The following is a 19,389-nucleotide window of genomic DNA, read 5'->3' on the forward strand; positions in this document are numbered from 1 at the left end:
ATAAATAAATAAAAATTCCACTATATATATGTACTATAGTTTATAAATGCTATAGCTTTCACACAAACCAAATAATATACATCTAGTGGGATTTTTTTTTTTGTTTACCAAAGACATGTAGAATATATTTTGGCCTAAATTCATGAAATAAATTTTTCATTTCGATAGATTTTATTGAAATTATTGTTTTTTTTTTTTCAGAATTTATGTTCTTTTATCATTTATATAATAAAAAAAATAAAAAAATCCAGTGGTGATCAAATACCAAACAAAACTATAATTGTGTGAAAAAAGTATATACATTCCATTTGTGTACAGTGTTGTATGACCACACAATTGTCAGCTAAAGTAGCGCAGTGCTGAATAGCAAAAAAAAGTGTCATAAAGGGGGAAAAATCTTCTGAAGGAAAAGTGGGTAAATAAAGTAAAATTGTACGTTTTTTTTTTTTTTTTTTTTTTAAACACATTGTAATGACTGCATAAAATTTGCAGGTTTGTATTGTATTTATTAAAAGTAATTGCATTTTTTAGTGAGCCTCTTTTTTTTTTTACCTCTACCCCTTCAGCACTTGCAGCATACTATATACTTACCTACAACATTACTGTTCTGTGATCTTCACTGTGCGGCCTTCCTGTCATTGAACAGCCTCTGGACAAAACCTTCTGAGCTGTACTCGTGTGTGAACCGCAGCTTCCATTTTATTTAAATGGAAATCTTGTTGGCAAGGTGTTGGCCTGGCTTTCCATGAAAGTGAAAAAAAACTTTAGAACACAAGTACAGCCTAGAAAATTTTTGAAGACAGAGACTGTACAGTGCAGGGTGGGCAACACGATAAAGATTTTCTGATGGTAGTGTTAAAGGTAAGTATAATGTATACTGAAATATTGGGGAAAGGGAGGGAGTAGAGAACACCATTAGTGCTAAAAGTGCACTTATCCTTTAAGCCAAATAAGTCTGCGGGGACAATTATTGGTTAGAACAAGCTGAGTAAATGTATTTTCAGCTTTCCCAAAGTAGTTGTTGGCTGTTGGATTTTACAGTCACAAAATAAAACTTTTACAACTTTCCTGGAATAGTAATATGTTTAAGACACTTAAAAATATACAAAGTTACAGGAATTTCCCTTTTCTTTTTTTTTTTTTTTTCATTTTAGTTGTTGGAGTTAAAATAGACATCCAAAGCTGGATCTGGAATTTTACAAATTCTACCTCCAAAGAATCGGTATGTATGTATTTTCATTTTGTGAATCCTGCAAGGGCAAATGTGTGGTGAGATCAAATATAAACTGTTAACTCTAATATGTGTGTTAAGCTTATCAGAGCATTTAGTAGCATGTAGTCCTTAAATGACTATTGGGCAGGGCTAATAACATACTGCTTGAGATTTCACTGCAGCAGAATGCTCAGAACGTAAGATGCTCACTGGATTTCTGGCAGTATCAACAGGTGTTTTTTTCACTTTAAGAAAACAACAAGAGAAGGGCGCACCGACCTTGTGCATTACCACTTAAAAGTTTATTAAAATCAAAGAAGGGTAGCGTACAATATACTCGCAAACTTAGCATATGAACAAGCATATAGGAAATGGGCACCGCTCGCTTCCAGGGCACTTCTCTACTGCTGGATAGCGTGATGGCGTCCTCAAAACCTGATGTGGCTTACGCGTTTCGAGGGAGGACCTTTTCCTCAGAGCCAAAATCGCCACTTTTGGCTCTGAGGAAGAGCGATCTTGGCTCTGAGGAAGAGGGTCCTCCCTCGAAACGCGTAAGCCACATCAGGTTTTGAGGACGCCATCACGCTATCCAGTAGTAGAGAAGTGTCCTGGAAGCAAGCGGTGCCCATTTCCTATATGCTTGTTCATATGCTACGTTTGTGAGTATATTTTACGCTACCCTTCTTTGATTTTAATAAACTTTTAAGTGGTAATGCACAAGGTCGGTGTGCCCTTCTCTTGTTTTCTTGTAGTGCCTTTTGGATACCCTTGGTCCTGAGGAGGGCAGCAAGACCACTTCATTTGTGTCATAAAACTGCCTAGAAGATTCACCTTCCCGCATACCACTTGAGCGCAGGAGAGATATTGTTGTTTTTTTTCACTTTGCTGATATAACAAAAATGTTTTAACTTTTACTTTTAACATACAAAAAGAACCAAATACAAGTTAATAGTTATTGTTTACATACACTATAAAAACAACTTACAGGTAATTAACCACTTTATCACCGGAGGATTTTGCTGTCTTACGTCCAGGCCACTTTTTGCGATTCGGCGCTGTGCGACTTTAACTGCAATTGCGCGGTCTTGCGACGCCATACCCAAACGAAATTTACGTCCTTTTTTTCCCACAAACAGAGCTTTCTTTTGGTGGTATTTGATCACCAGTGCGCTTTTTACTTTTTGTGCTATAAACAAAAAAAGAGCATTTATTTTGAAAAAATAACAATATTTTTAACATTTTTTTATATGAAATTCCCCCCAAAAAAATGTAAAAATCTAATTTTGTTAAAATTTTTTGCCAATTTGTTTTCTGCTACCTATGTTTGGTAAAAAAAATCACGATAAGCGTATTTTGATTGGTTTGCGCAAAAGTTATTGCGTTTACTAACTACGGGAAAGGTTTCTGTCATTTTTGGTGTTTTTTTTTTAACGCGTAATGGCGGTGATCTGTGATTTTTTTTTGCGGGATTGCGGCGGACAGATCGGACCCTTGACTGACATTTTTGACACTTTTGGGGGTACCAGTGACATTACTGCAGTAATCAGTGCTATACATATGCACTGTTACTGTAAAAATGACACTGGCAGCGAAGGGGTTAATTTTATTGGAGAGGGAGGGGTTAATGTATGCCTGGTGCTTACTGACGTGTGGGGGGGGAGGTGACTGAGTGACAGAAGGACAGATCGGATGTTCAGCTATGCTGAACACTCCGATCTGTCAGTCCCTGTCACTTAGGAGATCCGCCCGCTCTGTTTACACAGGCGGGCGGATCTCCTCACTCGATTCCCCGACGATCGGGGCAGAGCCTCTCCTCCCCTGGCCCGACTCCCGCTGTGAATGAAAACAGCGAGAGCGCGCCTCCGGCGGCGCGCGAGCGCCGCCTACAGGGGGAGGAGTCCAGCGACGTAGGTCTACGTCGCTGGACGATAACGAACCGCTTTGCCGCAGTACGCTCAATGTGAGCGGAGGCAAAGTGGTTAAATACAATATAGTATGTAACTTAGAGATAATTTGTCAGTGCATAGTGAAATCAATCGCAACCCTACAGTACCCTTCCTGTTAACAGTGTACTAAAGCTGTCTATATATATACTAGTTAGCAATCAGATTGTTAAAGCACAGTATCACCAACTCTTTGTAGGAGGGGGGTAACATACAAAACTATGCATGGCTTGCAGGTTCCTAAATATTCCTAATATACTTTTTAAAACAAATTTTCTATAAATTATGTATTGGTTTAAAAAGTGATTGCATCTGATTAGCTTAGTGACTGACAATCATATTAAAGCGGAGTTCCAGCCTGTAAAAAAAAAAAATAAAATAAATAAAAGTCAGCAGCTATAAATACTGTAGCTGCTAACTTTTAATATAAGGGCACTTAGCTGTCCAGGGGTCTGCTCATCTATCTGCTTCGGCTGGTTTCCTACTGTGCATCGCGAGTCACACTTCACTGTCTGAATGTCTCCATAATCTTCTGGGACACACACAAGGCAGAGGGCAGCGGGGGGGGGGGAGGGGGACAGACATGACACAGATCGCAGTGCGGCTATCTTTCCCTGTAGTGGGAGCGGGCACCTGTCAAAACAAGGTACCCCCTCCCCTCCAAAAAGTGCCAAATGTGGCAGTGGAGGGGAAGAGGGTGCAAACAAGTGGAGCTCATCTTTAAAGACCCATCTGCATTGTACTATGGGTCTAACTCTATGAATATGCTTGCAGGAGTGGAGAGCACAGAGGTGGCCAAATCAATGTGCTGCTGCTTCTTTATTGTCCAACCATCAGGGGCGAAGTGGGCAGATGACACTTCTTAATCCCTACTTAATTCCTTAAAAATTAAGTTCACCTTTAAAAAAATAAATAATAAATGCACATGCTTTTGCAGGAAAAAAAATGCATCTATTATTTTATTTTTCACAGGAGCCTGCAAAGCATTGCACCAATGATCATTGCACACTACCCTTCCAGCTACCTGCCTTTACCTCTGTACAAGCTTTTAGTTGGAGATCTGGGGGAAGTATCAATGAGCTATGAGTGCAGTGATCAACCTTTATGTATTCCACTGAGAACTACAAGTCCATCTGCAGCAGTGGAACATGGGTCTTGTGGTTCACTCATTCACAGATCTCTGTGAATGAATGAAAGAACTGTGCAGGCAGAGTTCTGCACAGCCTTGCTGATTTCAAAAGTGACAGCAAAAGGGGGGGGGGAGAAGAACCTCTACATCAGTGATGGCGAATTATGGCAGATGTTTTGGAACTACATTTCCCATGATGCTTAACTACACTGCAGAGTGCATGAGCATCACGGGAAATGTCGTTTCAAAACATCTGGGGTGCCAAGGTTCGCCATCACTGCTGAACATGCTTTCATGGGGTGGTGGGGGGCTGTTCTGTGGGTGGGTGTCGTTGATCAGTAACATGTTACACCCTAAATAGGTGCAAATAGAAGCAAAAGGTGAAGTTAAGCCCAGGACACATGCACAGATTGTTGGCCGTAAATTGTTGGCCAACGTCCTATCTGCCGATTGTAGGCTTGTTAGTATGATGCTTCCGACAACCAACTGCGAATTTTAGGCCAAAAAAAATCTGGTGTGCATGCTATAAAATTTTTGTTGGCCAACAGAGAACGGCCGATTGTTCCTCAGTCAGTACAGATTTCGGCAGACAAAAATCAGATGAGCAAGACTGGGCATGCTCAGAGAAGAAAAAACACACGGAAAGTCAACCATCACATGACATCACTTCTGAAGTTGGTTTTTGTTGTCCAACAAAAGTCCAGTGCAATTCTAGAGCACATTTCAACCAACAAACAATACTGGACAAAAGACGGCCGATCGGTTGGCCAACAATCTGTGCGTGTGTACGAGGCTTTAGCCTTTAACTATACCAGAGAAAATGGTATCATCCTTCTGTCTACACTGTGTGGGTAGGTTTTGTGAATCAAAGAAGTGTTTGAACAGGATCATTAATATTCTGGAAGGTAGAACTATTCACATATATATTCAAACATACAACATATAAAACATGTGTGTTTTTTACTTATGCGGCTAGCTGTTAATATGAATGATAATCAAATATTGGATTTTGGACTGTATCTAGATAGCGTGATAATTTCTGCCAAGTAAAAATATCACAAGAAATGCAAGAAATGCAGACATGGGTTTCATCATAGAACCACATAAATCAAATGCTGATCTTTTGAGCAGCACAATTAATTGCTGCCTTGAAATGAATCAATTGTGGCATTTAACATCTTACAACTGTCAGTATGTATCACAAGCAAATACCATTACTGCACTGTCCGATAATTTGCAGGCTTCATTGTGTGTGTGTATAACATCTAGATAGTATCTCAGTTTCAATTTAGGCACTATTTAAATAAATAATTAAAACTGTATTTAATTGTTCTATTGACAGATCATAAGTAACAAATATAAGATGTGTTTGCCATATACTTGAACTTCTGTTTATGAAGGGAATATGTGCTTGTATGTAAAAGAATGTGCTGTTGTCTTGAGTTCAGACCAAGTGCTTGATTGTATCCCACTGAGCACGTCTTAATGAATACATTTTTCCATTTCCTTTCTGCAGTGTAAGATCGATGAAGTCTGTAACTGTAAACTGGACAGCTCGGTAAGAGTTCTTAAATTTGAGTAAATTAGGATTCTGCTGCTACAGCTGTGGTTTTCCCAGCTGAGAAGACTGTGCTCACTGATAATTTTGGAGGAAATATGATATATACAGTTTAAGTAAAATGTTTTTTAAAGTATTCTTTGTGGAAAAGTGTTGAAGTCAAATGGCAGCATCAGTTTATTTTTGTTAGTTCATATATGGTGATGGACATTTATGTAAAAGTGGAAAATTAGGCTATTTTTAGAGCCCTTACTGTTGAAAAAATTTTCCAGTCAATATTATTTGTGTCTTTCCTTATGTCATAAATGTGTATGTCACAAAATGTTCGCTGCCTAGTACAACATTTAAAGCGAACCATGATTAGAATAAACTTTGCTAATGTTACTCCCAGATGCCATTATATGCCTCTAATTTTGTAAAACTATAGCCTCAGCATGTCCTGAGAGCCTTCTAACTCATAGTAGACTAATGTCACATTTTATGAAGTTGGTAGGACATACTTGCACCTGATGTTACTCATCCTGACAGCATATAATAGCTCCCTTTATGAAAGGTCTGAGGGATTAAATCACATGATGGATCATCAACAGGGGACAGTAGTAGCAACAATGTTTATTATTATGAGAACCCAATTCCTGGGGGACTTTGCATCTTTTATTTTATCAGGGGCTTTAAGAGGAAAATACTACATAAAGTCTAAAACCTCTTGCAGGAAAAATTATATATTCATGGAAAGTATGCATGTGGGTGTGGCACATATGTATAAGTGCTTCATCTATTGGCTGTGTATCAGGGATCGAGATTAAAATCCCTGTTTATCGAAGTTAACCACTTTCTGAAGGCAAACTGTAAATTATTGTTCTAAGGAAGGGTGCCCTCTGCCTACATTATTCTACCTTTAATTTTAGAACTAGTGGAATGCACCTGTGCATGCTGCTAGTTCTCACACCCTGCACTTGTCTTACCTTAATGAGATTTCTTAATTGGATAATTAGTCAATATCATTCATAATCATATGATCACAATGACAGTGATTTATGGTTATCATATGAGGTCTGTTTGCAAGAAAAAACATCTTCCAAAAAAAAACCTGTTGTGTTTTATCTTTTTTATTTAGAAGATGATACAACAAATCACACTGAATAGTACTGTCACTAAGGCCCCTTGCACACTGCAGCTTAAAAATGCTCAGTACAGCATTTTTTTAAAGAACTATAATACCGCCCATTCATTCTAATGTGCCTATGCACACAGGCGTGTAAATGAGCGCCGCATATTCTTCAGTAAGAACAAAATAGAAACATCTGCATTTTGGACAGTAATTTACACCTAATGCAGTCATTTTCGCGCAAATACGTGCAAATACGCGGAAATGCGATCAAATGAACGCACACGATCGTACTGTTGATCTGAAGAAAAAATGTGCATATTCAGAGGCGCAAATTTACGTGAATTTGCGCAAACGCATATGCGCGAAAATGCACGCAAATGTGCGCATTTCAATAAGACAAAAATTACGGCTGAAAAAGGAGATGCTCAAACAGGAGTATCGTGTGCAAGAGGCCTAATTGGTAGCTGGTTTGTACTCACAACAGTGCCAGTTAGCATAACATTTTTTTTTTTCTAAAAAAATAAAAAAATAAATAAAAAAAGGATAACAATTTTTGCAAAATATTTTTCCCAAGAACTTAGAAATAAGTACAGATGTATTCCAATCAACAGAACATAGGATATGTGAGCATGTAAGATCATTTCATGTACAAGCTGTCTTACTTTATTTTATACTGTCTTACTTTATAGCAACTGGACTGTGTAATTCTTGATGATGGTGGTTTTCTTTTGGTGTCAAATCAGGGGAGTTACAATTCACAGGTATGTACCTGTAATTTTATTTCTTGTCTCCTGGGAGGAACTGCACTAATCTGAAAACTTCAATGCAGTTTATAGTTGCAAAACATAACTGTTTAAACTTTATTATGATTTATTCCCATCAGATTAGTTTTGAAGATAACTGTATGTGAAATATGTATTTAAAATATATTTTAAAGTGCGTGTTGGTATTACCAAACCCAGAAACACCTTACATATGGAAGTATTGTTTTACACATAAAATTTGGTGAAATGAATAGCAGATGTTAAGCTTTTGTTTAAACTTGGCATACAGCAACAAAGCCAGTATGTATGCTAATCTTTTCACTTGAACTGGATGACTTGCAAATACTTTTCTATGTAGAGTAAAATAATAATTTTACAAGGCCTCATCTTAACAATGTATCTTTTAAACACAGATATAACAAATCTGACAAATATGAAACAGAATCCAAAATTACTTTTTTTTTTATGGAAATGGCCTAGACTTAGACTTCCTAAAGGTTATGCTCACCTTTTAGAGAAAAATAAAGAATGCACATTTTTTTTGCATGAATAATGTGCATTTATTACTTTTTCCCACAGGATCCTGCAAAGGATTGCACACTTGATCAATAGATCATGGGTGCAATGTCAGGCTCCTGTAGACAGCTTTTTGCCTGTACCTCCATACGGGCTTTCAGTTAAAAAGCTGTAGGAAGTGTCAGTGGACTACGAGTGTGCTAATCAGTGAACTTGTAGCCCGTTAGGAACTAAAATTCCATCTGTCCAAGTGTCAAACTGGGCTTTTAGTTTATTAATTAACAGATCTCTGTGAATGAATGATGCGGCTGTACAAGCGGAGTCCCACACTGCTGTGCTGATTTTAAATGTGACAGCAGCTGTGGGGGGGATGATAGAACATGTTTCATGTTATACCCTAAATTCGGGTGTAATATGTAACATGTTCTAAAGGTGAACTTAACCTTAAAGGTATGTTTAGGCAACACATGGATTTTTGTTAGCTTTTTATATTTGGTTTCTCTATTATTGTTATTCTGTTGACTAACCATTTTTATTTTATATGTAAATTATATCTTAAGTATATCTAAGTCTAAAAGCAATATTTTAATATACACTGCTCAAAAAAAAAATTAAAGGAACACTTTTTAATCAGAGTATAGAATTAAGTCAATTAAACTCCTGGGATATTGATCTGGTCAGTTAAGTAGCAGAGGGGGTTGTTAATCAGTTTCAGCTGCTTTGATGTTAATTAAATTAACAACAAGGGCACTAGATGGGCTACAATGAGAGGACCTCCAAAACAGAATGGTTTTACAGGTAGAGACCACTGACATTTTTTGTCCTACTCATCTTTTCTGACTGTTTATCACTAGTTTTGCATTTGGCTAGGGTCAGTGTCACTAGTGGTAGCATGAGGCGGTACCTGGACCCTATAGAGGTTGCAGAGCTGGACAGGGCCAAAGAAGGTCCTTAACTACTTCTGGACCGGAAGGATTTACCCCCTTAATGACCAGGCCATTTTTTGAAATTTGGCACTGCGAGACATTAACTGACAATTACGCAGTTGTGCAATACTGTACCCAAACAAAAATGTATGTCCTTTTTTTCCCCACAAATAGAGCTTTCTTTTGGTGGCATTTAATCACCTCTGCAGTTTTTATTTTTTGCGATATAAATTAAATAAGACCAAAAATGTTGAGAAAAAATGACATTTTCTACTTTTTCTTTGAAAAAATATCAAATAAACTAAATTTTTGTCATACATTTAGACCAAAATGTATTTAGCTACATGTCTTTGATAAAAAGCTCAATAAGCGTATATTTATTGGTTTGCGCAAAAGTTATAGCGTCTACAAACTATGGTGTATACTGTATACTGGAATTTGTGCAGCTTTTACTTTCTGACTGCCTATCTCATTCCTTGAAGTGCTAAAATGGCAGGGCAGTACAACCCCCCAAAATTATCCCTTTTTGGAAAGTAGAGACACCAAGGAATTTCCTAAGAGGCATGTTGAGCCCATTAAATATTTATTTTGTCACAGATGTTTGAAAAATGACAAAAACTTTCACACAAAGTTGTCATTGAAATTATATATTGCTCACACATGCCATAGGTATTTGTGGTATTAATTTTTTTTTGGGGCGGGGTTGTGCTATCTTGACATTTTATGGCCTCTGAAACTGTGATAGGTAGTGAGGAGTGACAACAATTTATGCCCTTAGGAAGCCTGAAGGCAGTGATTGGTTTTCGGGATCCTGTATGCAGCTAGACTGCCAAAAAGTCTCACACATGGGGTTTCCCTGTACTCAGGAGAAGCAGCAGAATGTATTTTGGGGTGTCATTTCACATATACCCATGGCATGTGTGAGCAATATATCAAAAATATGTAAAATATGTAAAAAAAAAAAAAAAATCCTGAAACTTTTGGCAAAATATAAAATATTCCATGGACTCAACATGCCTCTCAGTAAATAGCTTGGGGTGTCTACTTTCCAAAAAGGGGTCATTTGGGGGGTGTTTCAACCGTCCTGGCATTTTATGCCCAATATTGGAAGCTTATGCAACACATCACCCACTCTTCTAACCACTTGATGACCAAGCCTTTTCTGACACTTTACTTTACTTTGAACCCTCAAACATTATATATTTTTTTAAAGCAGAGGCAAATTATATCTGGCAAAACCAAAGTCATGAAATTCTCGTAGCTTCTGGTATCTTAGGCCAAAGAGATTATTCTTGTCTCCAATCATCTCTAAGGTCAGCTGACGGAACCACCGGCTGCAGTCCTGGGTTACCCGGTGGGTCAGGAGAGCCCAAGAAAACCGTTAAAGGTGGCAGAAGGGGGGGTCCCCTCCCACTGCTTGTAAGAGCAGTCTAGCGGCTTATTATCTGCTGGGAAATGCTTTAACATGGAGGCTGACCGCTGGCTGTAACAAACGATACCAGAAAGTGTGTGGTATGCTCACCATTAGTCCCAGCATCCACCCACTTCTAATGATGGGCATACATGCAATGTTCTTTATTTTCATTCAGCCCATGGGCTGAAGGAAAAAGAAATAACATAGCAGATTCCTCCATTCGCAATTGATGTGGATGAAGAAAGCTCTGCCAAGAAAAGTGTTTAAAAATATATGTCGAAGCATAGGGGAAATCTGCCCTCTGTGTCCACCCCATTCCCTATGCTTTGCCAAATATGCTCTTTTTTTAACTGCTGTGGTGAAATACCCTCCTACAGCGCTGCAATCATTGATTATGTATATGATGAGAGCAAACGCTGTTGCTGTCAGAATAAACAAATCAGTGCTGCAGCTGATGGGCGTACCTGCAAAGTAAACAACGGTTAACAATAATACAAAGTAGCAATAAAACATTACAGTATAACAGTATATTATAAAGTACAGTAAAAGTAGAAAGAGAAGGAAAATAGAGTCAGAACAGAAAATGAACCCAATAAAACGACAACTGTTTTTGGCTTTTTTTCTTTTTTTGTAACTTTTTTTACACTTTTTTGTAACTGTAAAAAAACTGTTCCAGGCTAGGGTCTCTCAAAATGTGACATCTTTTGAGACCCTGTGTGAAAAAGTGTGCCCTATACTGTGCTGTGCTGTACCCCATACTAATACTCTACTAGTGTGTGGTAGCGACGCAAACAGTCCCCGATGCAGAGACCAAGTTGGCCAGGACAGGAGGGACAAAAATAGTTTGTGTCACGCCTATATCCGTATTTCCTACAGACACAACATTGTTTTTGGGGTGTTCTTTGAGTAGGGGTACTAGGGAGGACATCCTGAAAATGCCTCTCATGCAGCCGGCTCACTGGGGAGAAAATGTTTGAAAGCAAGACGGCCAGAAAATGTTATTAGGGACTCATCAATGCAGACAGCTTGTTGGGGCATATACAAGGCTGCAAACTTCTGGTTGAAGTGGTTTTTATGAGGGGCCAAATTTTGTGGAGTCGGTAATATCCAGGGTCACCCCGATTATTGTCACTGAAGTGCATGAACCGCAAGATTTACTTGTATCTAGTCCTGGCCATGGCAGCAGAGAACATGGGCATGTGTTGAATTGGGTCAGTGGACCAATATGACCGCAATTCACTCTTTTTAGTAATGCCCATGAGGAGGGATAGGCCCACAAAGGTTTTAAATTTGGAAGCAGTAATACAATTCCTTGCAAATTATCTGGCATTGTCAAATTTGGATTTGCGGCGATAAATTGATCAGCATATAAATTGCTTTGGTCCACAATAGATTTGTACAGATCTTCCGTGAAAAACCGCTCATAAAAATCAAGGGAAGCAAAATTGGCTGTTTCCACCTGAATTCCAGGTTGTAAATGGGGGAAGTACGGGCGCTGCAAAAGTGGTGGGCTCCCAATCAAAACTTGTAAGCGCATCAGGAAGGACACTATGGGCTCTACGGGCCTGTCCTCGAATTCTTGGTGGCTGGGGACACTGCTAATGCTAGCCACTGCACCAGCTGGAACTGCACTATTGGGGCTCGCCATGTCATCAAGTGTTACTGCAGTGCTGGTTTGACTATGATCAGAATGTACTAGGCCTCTTGTGCTTGCTAGTTCACCAGAGGGTTGAGCGGCACTAGTACCGACAATCTGCTGCATACGAGAACCCTGCAGTTGTTGCATCTCAGCAACAGAAGAACGAGGTTGGGTAGGCCTGACCTTAGCAGGGACCACTAGTCTGTCGTCAGAGCTATCTGTCAGGGTGCTGCTGCTCTCTACATGTTTGAATACTGACCCTGATTCTGACAGTGGGGCTTCCCCATCACTCCCATCTGTCATGCTCAGCACTGTGTAGGCCTCTTCACTAGTGTACCTCTGTTTGGACATTTTAGCCAACAAATTTATAGGCACCTAGTGTAACTCACAGGTAAAAAAACACCTGGTTGTCAAGGACTATTTGAACTGCTACCACAAAATGTACCTGCTAGTGCTATCAGAGATCAGGCCTGACTCTGCTAACGCTGCGGTTTAGTGTTCTGTGTATTGGAAGTTACAGTAATTTGCTGATTCTGCACTTCTTGGGGGGGGGGGTCAGAGGGCCTAAACGCAGGTGCTGGCAGGTGTCGGGGCTGATCCTGCTAACGCTGCATTTTGGGAACACTAAACTATTGGGGATGCTAGTATAGTTCTGCTCAGATCAAAGATATTTATCTGTTCAGACACTGTACGAGTAATGGAGGTGTTTAGTGTGTGTGTGTGTCACTGGCAATCAAATGGTTAAAATGTATTACTAAATATGTGGCGGGCAATCTGACTCTGCCCTGAACTGACGCTTACTTACGGTAATGCTAACTGATGTCACCTGTTGTCACACTAATACAGTAATCAGAAAAAAGATCTGTACACTATAATAGTGACACTGTGACAGGGCAATAAAGGGGTTAACTGGGGGTGATCAGTCGGTTAAATCTTTGTCACTTGATGTCACACTAATACAGTAATCAGAAAAAGATCTGTACACTATAATAGTGACACTGTGACAGGGCAATAAAGGGGTTAACTGGGGGTGATTAGTCGGTTAAATCTTTATTAGGGGATATATGGCGGGTACCCTAAACCTATTTGGGACTCCCTGTAACTACCACTGTCTCTCACACTAACTGAAGTCACAAGTGACACTAATACAGTGATCACTAAATGTATCTGTATACTGTATATATTTTACACTGTGGCAGGGAGTGATAGGGTTAACGGGGTTGGGGGGAGTTGATCAGGGGATTAAATCTTTATTAGGGGATATATGGCGGGTACCCAAACCTGTCTTGGACTACCACTAACTGTCTATCACACTAACTGAAGTCACATGTGACACTAATGCAGTCATCAGTAAATGTATATGTATACTGTACATAGTGTGCACTGTGACAGGGAGTGAAAAGGTTAACTGGGGGATGATCAGGGGGTAAATGTGTGCCTATGTGTACTGGTGTCAGTGTAGTGCTTCTGTACTCACAATAGATGTTCTCTCTTCTCACGCTGGAACCGAAAAGGGCTCCAGGAGAGGAGATTGCATCATTTCCTGTGCCTGTGTTTTTACATTACACAGGCACAGGACGCTCTGCAATTGGCCAGAACCGATCAACAGGTCCACACCAAAAATCATTGGCCTGGACCTGATGACTGATCGGTTCTGAACAAAATCAGAACATTGCAGGGACAGAGGGAGCACACACGCACCCCCCCTAGCCCCGCGTGCAACAGACTTATGGGTATGGCAATTTGCGCTGCTGAGCCACCTTGCCACAGTATATCTGCTCCTTTGTGCAAGGGGGAACAGGTTGAGCACTGCCAGAGCCCTACAAAATGCCCTCCAGCAGGCCACCGGTGAGAATGTATCTGACCAAACAATCAGAAACAGACTTCAGGAGGGCGGCCTGAGGGCCCAACATCCTCTAGTGGGCCCTGTGCTCATTGTGTGGCACCGTGGAGCTTGATTGGCATTTGCCATTAAACACCAGAATTTGCAGGTCCGTCACTGGCACCCTTTGCTTTTCACAGATGAGAGCAGGTTTACCCTGAGCACAGGTGACAGATGTGAAAGGGTTTTGAGAAGCCATGGAGAAGGTTATGCTGGCTTTGTTCTGTATGACCGGTTTGGTGGTGGGTCAGTGATGGTCTGGGGAGGCATATCCATGGAGGGACACACAGACCTCTACAGGCTAGACAATGGCACCCTGACTGCCATTAGGTATTGCGATGAAATCCTTGGACCCATTGTCAGACCCTGCACTGGTGCAGCGGGTCCTGGGTTCCTCTTGATGCACGACAATGTGTGGCCTCATGTGGTGAGAGTATGCAGCCAGTTCCAGGAGGATGAAGGAATTGATACCATTGAATGACCCCCACACTCGCCTGGCCGAAATCCAATAGAACCTCTGGGACATTATATTTTGGTCCATTTTATGCCACAAGGTTGCACCTCAGTCTGTTCAGGAAATCAGTGATGTCCTGGCCCAGATCTGGGAGGAAATACCCCAGAACACCATCCGTCATCTCAAAAGGAGGATCCCCGATGTTGTAAGGCATGCATACAAGCATGTGGAGGCCATATAAACTTGTAAGTACCATTTTGAGTTGCTGCAATGAAATTTCAGCAAAATTGACTAGCCTACTGCATCATTTTTGCACTTTGATTTTCGGGGTGTCTTTAAGTTTAGCCATCTGTAGGTTGATCATTTTCATTTCCATTAAACGATGTGGCATCCTTTCATTCCTAACACAATACCACATTAGCCAGTCCATATCAGTATAGATATTCAACATAATATTTTTCCCTATTGAGATCTGATGTGTTTTCAAGGTGTTCCTTTAATTTTTTTGAGCAGTGTTTATTGCAGCTTACCAATCAATTACCAATGTGGTGGCTACAATATTTTTACTTTTAAAGCTTTTGTCCCCTTTTTTCATCTGCTGATCTGGACAGTAAGTCTGTTATTCTTTCAAATTCCTTTAACAAACTAAACTTTCCAGCAAAAGTGACAATTAGAGGCATTGAGCCATACAATTTAACACTGACAGGGGTGTGCACAAAATTCAGCTTTTATTCATTTAGTTAAAACCTTTACCCAAAAATAAAAATCAACTTTTTCTGTAACTATTCTCATGCACACAGGGTGTTTTTGCAGCTGCTTTTAGGAGCTTCAGACGGTTTTTTTTGCAGCTTAAAAAGGCCCCTCCATGTTATCTTATGTTCTCATGCACACACAGACGTTTTGTAGCTGTAAGTGGCATTTTCAAGCTGCATAAAAAAAACCCAGGGCTAGTGCGTTCTGAGGACCAGTGTCAGAGCTGTAAAAACGTCTGATGCTGCTAAAGGCTGCATAACATTGCTCAATGTTGCCTATACAGAGTTAAGCCGCGTTATGCTTTTTTTTTTATGTGAAAATCAATGGTTCCCTATGGGAGCCCATTGATTTGAATGGAAGTCACATCCCAAGTCGGATCAGGATGATGCGACTTGTGGTGCAATTTGCGCTCTGAGGATCTTGAGGGGGAACTCCACACCAACATGGGAAAAATAAAGGCGTGGGTATCCCCCTAAGTTCCAAACCAGGCCTTTCGGGTCTGGTATGGATTTTGAGGGGAGCCCCATGCAGAAAAAATGGCGTGGGGTCCCCCCAAAATCCATACCAGACCCTTATCCGAGCATGCATCCTCGCAGATCAGGAAAGGGGGGGGTGAGCGAGCAGCCCAACCCCTCCTGGACCATACCAGGCCATACGCCCTTAACATGGGGGGTGGGTACTTTGGAGCAGGGGGGGGCTCTGCACCCACTCACCCCAAAGCACCTTGTCCCCATGTTGATGAGGACAAGGGCCTCTTCCCAACAACCCTAGGCGGTGGTTGTGGGGGTCTGCGGGCAGGGGGCTTATTGGAATCTGGATGCCCCCTGTAACAAGGTGTCACGGAACCATGAACCAGACGTACAACAACAGATAAGTGAAAATAAGAAGGCTTTATTGAAAATCAAGCTGTAAAGCAAAAGTCCAAACGGATGGCAAAACCGAAGCAGAGTCCTTGCGAAGCCAGAGGTCAGGAGCCAGGAGGGTAGTCAGACGAAGCCGAGATCAGGAACCAGCAGGGTAGTCAGACGAAGCCAGGATCAGGAACCAGCAGGGTAGTCAGACGAAGCCAGGATCAGGAACCAGAAGCAGCAGCGGTCTTAGAAGCATGTGAACACAGGAGGACCAAGCAAGGAACTGAAGCCACAGACCTCCTATATATATGAGCTAGGCGTCCAGCTCCTCCCAGTGGGAAGGAGGAGCCGCAGAGTGGGAGGCTACAAGAAACCCAGAAACCAAGATGGCCGCCAGCACATGTCAAACGAAGGAGAACAGCAAGAAGGTAAGACCATGACAGTACCTCCCCCTCAAGGGCCCCTCCTCCGCGGAGTAAAGAACGGTTTCTGAGGGAAGCGTGCATGGAAGGCACGGAGCAAGGCAGGAGCATGGACATCTGCGGAGGGAACCCAGGAACGCTCCTCTGGACCATAACCACGCCAATGAACCAAAAATTGCACCCGACCGCGGACCAGGCGTGAGTCCAGGATATTGCTCACCTCATACTCCTCACGATTGCCCACTTGGACCGGACGAGGCCGAGGAACCAAGGAAGTGAAACGATTACACACCAGTGGCTTCAACAGGGAGACATGAAACACGTTGGAGATCCGCATGCCAGGAGGAAGCGCAAGGGCATAGGCTACCGGGTTTACCCTGCGAAGCACTCGGAAGGGACCAACAAAGCGAGACGCCAGCTTGGGAGTGGGCACTCGAAGGTTGAGGTTGCGGGTGGACAACCATACACGGTCTCCGGCCTGGTAGGAAGGAGCAGGCGCTCGTCTGCGATCAGCCTGGAGTTTCTGGCGCTGCGCAGAGACCTCAAGGGACTTCTGGATCTGTACCCAAGAAGCACGTAGGACGGAAAGGTGATCCTCTACAGCCGGAATATCCTGGGGAGAGAATACCTCCGGTAACACGGCAGATTGGAACCCATAATTGGCCATGAAGGGAGACGTCCCAGAGGAAGAGTTCACCGCCGTGTTCCTGGCAAACTCAGCCCAAGGCAGGAGGTCAACCCAATTGTCTTGGTGATCGGAGACATAGCAATGAAGGAATTGCTCCAAGGCCTGATTGGATCGTTCTGCGGCCCCATTGGACTGAGGGTGGTAGGCCGAGGAGAAGGAGAGATGAATCCCCAACTGGGAGCAAAAGGCGCGCCAGAACCTGGACACAAACTGACTCCCCTGATCCGACACAATCTCCTTGGGCAAACCGTGCAACCGGAAAACCTCCCTGGCAAAAATCGTGGCCAACTCCTGTGCAGAGGGTAACTTCTTGAGAGGAACACAGTGGCACATTTTGGAAAACCGATCCACAATCATGAGAATGACCGTATGGCCTCGGGATGCAGGGAGGTCCACAATGAAATCCATCCCCAGGTGTGACCATGGGCGCTCCCCGGTGGCTATGGGTTGCAGAAGGCCCAACGGAAGGTGCCGAGGGGACTTATTCTGGGCACAAACGGAGCATGCCGCTACATATGCGGCAATGTCGGAACGTAGGGAAGGCCACCAGAACAGACGTGAAACAGCCCAGGACAGCTGATTCTTTCCAGGATGCCCCGCGGTCTTGGAGTTATGGTAGGTTCGCAACAACCGAGTGCGCAACTCCTCAGGCACAAAACATCTGCCGTTGGGTCTCCCAGAGGGAGCACCAGATTGAGCCGCCAAAATCTGCTCACCCAGGGGAGAGGTCAGGCTGGTGCGAATGGCGGCCAGGATCTGATTCGGAGGTATGACCGAAGTCGGAATCGACTCCTCCCTGGACAGGTCAGAGTACTGCCGTGATAAGGCATCCGCCCTGATGTTCTTGGAACCGGGTAGGTAGGAGACCACGTAATTAAAACGTGACAAGAACAGAGCCCATCTGGCCTGACGTGGTGTCAATCTCTTGGCCTCAGAAAGGTAGGTCAGATTCTTGTGGTCCGTCAGGATGAGGACCGGAACCACCGAACCCTCGAGCAAGTGCCTCCATTCTTTAAGGGCCTGCACGATGGCCAATAACTCCCTGTCACCAATCTGATAGTTGCACTCCGCGGAAGACAGTTTCCGGGAGTAAAACCCACAAGGAAGCAGAGGACCCTCTGGTGTTCTACGCTGAGACAGAAGGGCGCCTACTCCCGTCTCAGACGCGTCCACCTCGAGGACAAAGGGCAACCCAGGGTTGGGATGCGACAGAATCGGAGCCGACACAAAGGCGGACTTTAGAGCCTCAAAAGCTCAGATGGCCTCGAGCGGCCAGACCTGGGAATTACTGCCCTTCCTGGTCAGATCCGTGAGAGGCTTGGCTAGCATGGAAAAGTCCCTGATGAACTTCCGATAATAATTGGCGAAGCCCAAAAAGCGCTGCAGGGAGCGAAGACCACTGGGCTGGGGCCACTGTAAGACAGCCGAAACCTTCTCAGGATCCATGGAGAACCCCTCAGCGGAAATGATGTAACCTAAGAAGGTTACCTGGGATCGGTGAAATTCGCATTTCTCAAGCTTACCGAACAGCTTGTTCTCTCGTAACCGTTGCAACACTCGTCTGACATCCAGAATGTGGGTCTCCATGGATTCAGAATATACCAAGATGTCATCCAAATAGACCACCACACACTGCTGCAACAGGTCACGGAAAACATTGTTGATGAATTCCTGAAAGACTGCGGGCGCATTGCACAACCCAAAGGGCATAACCAAGGATTCATAATGACCGGTCCTGGTGTTAAACGCGGTCTTCCACTCATCGCCCGCCTTGATCCTTACGAGGTTATATGCCGCCCTCAGGTCGAGTTTGGTAAAGACCGTGGCCCCTTTAAGGCGATCGAACAGCTCGGAAATCAAGGGTATCGGGTAAGCGTTCTTGATCGTGATGCGATTGAGACCCCTGTAATCGATGCAAGGCCTCAACTCACCGCCCTTTTTTTTCACAAAGAAAAATCCAGCCCCTGCTGGGGACGAGGATTTGCGAATGTGTCCGCGTGAAAGCGCCTCCTTCACGTACTCCTCCATGGCCTCATTCTCCGCTACCGACAGTGGATAGACCTTGCCACGAGGAGGAACGGCACCAGGTTGTAACTCGATGGCACAATCGTATGGGCGGTGCGGAG

General features: G+C 42.8%; 1 protein-coding gene across 2 annotated transcripts in view; it reads left to right on the plus strand.

The window, feature by feature from the left end:
* CACNA2D1 (calcium voltage-gated channel auxiliary subunit alpha2delta 1) overlaps positions 1–19,389 on the plus strand; it is a 960,240-nt gene that overhangs the window by 895,413 nt on the left and 45,438 nt on the right. For both annotated transcript variants that reach the window (XM_082257081.1, XM_082257082.1), the window contains 3 exons: positions 1,155–1,222; positions 5,802–5,843; positions 7,644–7,715. In XM_082257081.1, the coding sequence (XP_082113207.1) occupies positions 1,155–1,222; positions 5,802–5,843; positions 7,644–7,715 (182 nt within the window). The remainder of the gene's footprint in view (positions 1–1,154; positions 1,223–5,801; positions 5,844–7,643; positions 7,716–19,389) is intronic.

Source organism: Pelophylax lessonae, assembly GCF_965119305.1.
Source record: "Pelophylax lessonae genome assembly, chromosome: 4".
NCBI classification, from domain to species: domain Eukaryota; kingdom Metazoa; phylum Chordata; class Amphibia; order Anura; family Ranidae; genus Pelophylax; species Pelophylax lessonae.